The following is a 4,628-nucleotide window of genomic DNA, read 5'->3' as shown; positions in this document are numbered from 1 at the left end:
TCAAATCCATCAAATTCTGCACCGCCTTCCTAACCTGCAATCTTCTTCCTGACCTCTCCGCCCCCACCCCAGTCTGACCTATCACCCTCACCTTGACCTCTTTCCACCTATCACATTTCCGACACCCCTCCCCCAAGTCCCTCCTCCCTACCTTTTATCTTAGCTTGCTGGACAAACTTTCCTCATTCCTGAAGAAGGGCTTATGCCTGAAACGTCGATTCTCCTGTTCCCTGGATGCTGCCTGACCTGCTGCGCTTTTCCAGCAACACATTTCCACCTATCTCTGGTTAGCCAATTTGAGATGGGATTTGCTGAAATAAAAAAACTCAAAATAATAATTAGAAACTCCTGACTAAGATGTTTAGATACAGAACTGGCTCAAAGGTAGAAGACAGAAGGTGGTGGTGGAGGGTTGTTTTTCAGACTGGAGGTCTGTAACCAGTGGAGTGCCACAAGGATCGGTGCTGGGTCCACTGCTTTTCATCATTTATATAAATGATTTGGATGAAAGCATAAGAGGTACAGTTAGTAAGTTTGCAGATGACACCAAAATTGGAGGTGTAGTGGGCAGCAAAGAGGGTTACCTCAGATTACAACAGGATCTTGACTAGATGGGCCAATGGGCTAAGTGGCAGATGGAGTTTAATTTTGATAAAGTGAGGTACTGCATTTTGGGAAGGCAATTTTTAGTAGGACTTATGCACTTAATGTTAAGGTCCTAGGGAGCGTTGCTGAACAAAGAGATCTTGGAGTGCAGGTTCATAGCTCCTTGAAAGTGGAGTCTCAGACAAGGTAGTGAAGGAAGTGTTTGGTATGCTTTCCTTTATTGGTTAGAGCATCGAGTATAGGAGTTGGAAGGTCATGTTGTATCTATGCAGGACATTAGTTAGGACACTTTTGGACTGCTGCATTCAATTCTGGTCTCCCTGCTTTCGGAAAGATGATGTGAAACTTGAAAAGATGCAAAAAAAGATTTACAAGGATGTTGCCAGGGTTGGAGGATCTGAGCTACAGGGAGAGGCTGAACAGGCTGGGGCTGTTTCCCCTGGACCGTTGGAGGCTGAGGGGGACCTTATACAGGTTTATAAAATCATGGGGGGCATTGATAGAATAAATAGACATTTTCCCTGGGGTGGGGGAATCCAAAACTAGAGGACATAGGTCTAGGGTGAGAGGGGGAAGATTTAAAATGGACCTAAGGGGCAACTTTTTCACACAGAGGGTGGTACGTGTATGGGGAGAAAGTGAGGTCTGCAGATGCTGGAGATCAAAGTTGAAACTTTATTGCTGGAACAGCACAGCAGGTCAGGCAGCATCCAGGGAACAGGAGATTCGACGTTTCGGGCACAGGCCCTTCTTCAGGAATGGAATGTATGGAATGAGCTGCCAGAGGCTGGTACAATTGCAACATTTTAAAGGCATCTGGATGGGTATATGAATAAGGTGTTGCACTGGAAAAAGCACACCAGTACAGGCAGCATGTGAGGAGCAGGAGAGTTGGTGATCGGGTAGGATCCTTCATCGAGGCTCTGACTCTGAGTCCCCAGTATCTTCAGTTCTCACTATCTCCGGGGTATATGAATATGAAAGGTTTAGAGAGATATGGACCAAATGCTGGCAAATGGGACTAGTTTCATTTAGGATATCTGGTCAGCACGGATGAGTTGGTCCAAAGGGTTGGTTTCCATACAGTATAGCTCTGCGAGTCTATGGCTCTATGTTTACAATATTGCTATACATAGCGAACACAGATATTCTTCCCCCATAAAGATCAGTTGAAGGATATTGAAGTCATTCCTGATTATGTAGTGATGGCTCAGAGTTCCAGCTATCAACAGAAATATAGAAAATTAGCCCATCACATCAGGTTAATTGTCAATGCAATTTTTTTCATTGGTTTGCAGGACTGTTAGGATTCCAAAAAATAAGGTAGTCTCAGTTGACAAAGTTTGGCCACAAATCAAGTCAAACATTGATGCTGCTGTGACTGTCCGATTACGCAGAAGATGCGGCAGATTCGGCAGATGCGGCAGATTCGGCAGATTGAGAAGGAGAACATTTTTGTTTACAGGTGACACATTTCCTGTTGATTTTTTTATAATGAACCTATTACCATGCCAGGAATATCATAAAGTCTCAGTTGCATCATAGTCAGACATCGTGTAAAGTTGTTTTACAGTTTTATCCAGAATTTTCCTAAATTACGCATTATACCTGGATCAAAGTAGTATATGTAATTAGTTTGACTTTTACCTTCATTGTTGAGCTTATATGTAGTTTGGATTGTAACTTACTGGGGCAAGGAGAAGATATTGAGAAGATAACCCGTCCATGTTTAACATCATGATGGCAAATCAACTACAAGCAGAAATAAGACTTAATACTTCAAATCACTTCCCTTCTGGGCAGAGAAGATTATTTATAGAGTCATAGAGATGTACAGCATGGAAACAGACCCTTCGGTCCAACCCGTCCATGCCAACCAGATATCCCAACCCAATCTAGTCCCACCTGCCAGCACCCGGCCCATATCTCTCCAAACCCTTCCTATTCATATACCCATCCAAATGCCTCTTAAATGTTGCAATTGTACCAGCCTCCACCACATCTTCTGGCAGCTCATTCCATACACGTATCAGCCTCTGCGTGAAAACGTTGCCCCTTAGGTCTCTTTTATATCTTTCCCCTCTCACCCTAAACCTATGCCCTCTAGTCCTGGACTCCCCAACCCCAGGGAAAAGATGTTGCCTATTTATCCTATCCATGCCCCTCATAATTTTGTAAACCTCTATAAGGTCACCCCTCAGCCTCCGACGCTCCAGGGAAAACAGCCCCAGCCTGTTCAGCCTCTCCCTGTAGCTCAGATCCTCCAACCCTGCAACATCCTTGTAAATCTTTTCTGAACCCTTTCAAGTTTCACAACATCTTTCCGATAGGAAGGAGACCAGAATTGCACGCAATATTCCAACAGTGGCCTAACCAATGTCCTGTACAGCCGCAACATGACCCCCCAACTCCTGTACTCAGTACTCTGACCAATAAAGGAAAGCATACCAAACACCTTCTTCACTATCCTATCTACCTGCGACTCCACTTTCAAGGAGCTATGAACCTGCACTCCAAAGTCTCTTTGTTCAGCAACACTCCCTAGGACCTTACCATTGGTGCATATTTTGATTAGCATTGCAAAAACAATGATTACAACATCAAAAGTGTACCTGGACTGAGTTTAATTATCAAATAATTTGCAAATCTGCCAAGATCATAAAAATAGCTCGGACATATGAAGCTAGTGATGTGAAGGTAACAGCCACAAGACATGAATTGATCAGCAAATTCTGGAGGTCTAATTGACAAAAAACTAAAGTTTTGTAACAATGAAAGATCTCTCCATCACTGTGAAAACGATGAAGGCCAAAGTGCAGAATTCCAGCCACAAACATGGACTACCATTTTTTGCCCAGGATGAGAATAGCAGTGAGCCATATTTTGTTCATGTGTATTTTGTGGAGGCATTCCTCCATATTGATCAGCAGCTGCCTCCTCCCATGGATAATTTAGGTCACTATTTAAGGTATAGTCCCACAAGCAGCTGAATCATCATTTGGCAGTGATTATGAAAGCATGTGACCTTGTCCTGCACAGTTTAAAACATGCAATCATGTCCCAACAACGCATTCAGCCAATAATGGTGCACTCGCAGTACACTGACCCCAATGTGTGACAGTAGTCCAGTGACAGAGCTTCAGTGGAAATGGCTGGAAACATCTCCCTTTGTGCCTCTGTTGCTGTGGGTAATTATAACAGGTGACTATTTCACAGCTGATTGGTTCAAATTCCCTTTTCCCTCACAGGCATGTTACACTTATGCCACGTTTCAAACTAATGTACTGAAACCCAAAATATTATTTTGTGTAAGAAATGAATTGTATTTGAATGAATCAACACTAATTTCCTCCATCAGCTCCCTAACAACTCTGTTCCACTTGCTGACACTTTCACACACAATGCAAATGCTGAAGACAGGATCAACTTCAAAGACTGATACATAACCATCTCTGTATAAATAATCAGCAACCAAGGTTGCCAGAGACAGTCTTGATGATTTATTTTCCCATTATAGTGGAGAAGTCATTGGACCACATGGATATTGCTGAATGCACAGGCATTTTGAGAGAGTTTATTAGTACATATCAAATTATTACAATTATCTTCCAGTCATGATTTCCAAGTTGTGATTTGATGTTCCTCCTCATAGTGGATTATTATATCAGGTATGCCAAATATTTTGGATACAATAACAATCCAGTGATGCCAGTAATCAATGTGAGTTGATTTGTGCTAATGAGTCTGAAATGTAGACCACTTTGTAATCTCTGTTATGCAATAAGATGGGGTGATGGGTTTGATCAATCATTTTATGATTATATTTTAAATAAATGCTGTTCATTGTGCAGGATCTCAATACTGGAGTTCTAGATGGCATCTAAAATTCCCAAGAAATATCACTGATTTTGGTTTTTCACCGAATGTTAGTAAAATAGATGCTGCATTGTTCTTGAGAAGGAGAATACTGTTCTTTGTAGAAGATCATCTTTGGAGGTATTGGCTTTATATAAAATAATCCT

At 42.1% G+C, this 4,628-nt stretch overlaps 1 protein-coding gene across 1 annotated transcript in view; it reads left to right on the top strand.

The window, feature by feature from the left end:
* Positions 1-4,628, top strand: part of LOC122550421 (matrix metalloproteinase-20-like) — a 41,939-nt gene that overhangs the window by 34,732 nt on the left and 2,579 nt on the right. Inside the window, exons 7-8 of the mRNA XM_043691130.1 lie at positions 1,905-2,071; positions 4,458-4,602. Coding sequence (XP_043547065.1) covers positions 1,905-2,071; positions 4,458-4,602 — 312 coding nt within the window. The remainder of the gene's footprint in view (positions 1-1,904; positions 2,072-4,457; positions 4,603-4,628) is intronic.

The sequence above is a fragment of the Chiloscyllium plagiosum genome, chromosome 6 (assembly GCF_004010195.1).
Source record: "Chiloscyllium plagiosum isolate BGI_BamShark_2017 chromosome 6, ASM401019v2, whole genome shotgun sequence".
Lineage (NCBI taxonomy): Eukaryota > Metazoa > Chordata > Chondrichthyes > Orectolobiformes > Hemiscylliidae > Chiloscyllium > Chiloscyllium plagiosum.
The sequence above is the reverse complement of the archived record's forward strand: the minus strand, read 5'-3'. Positions and strand labels throughout refer to the sequence as shown.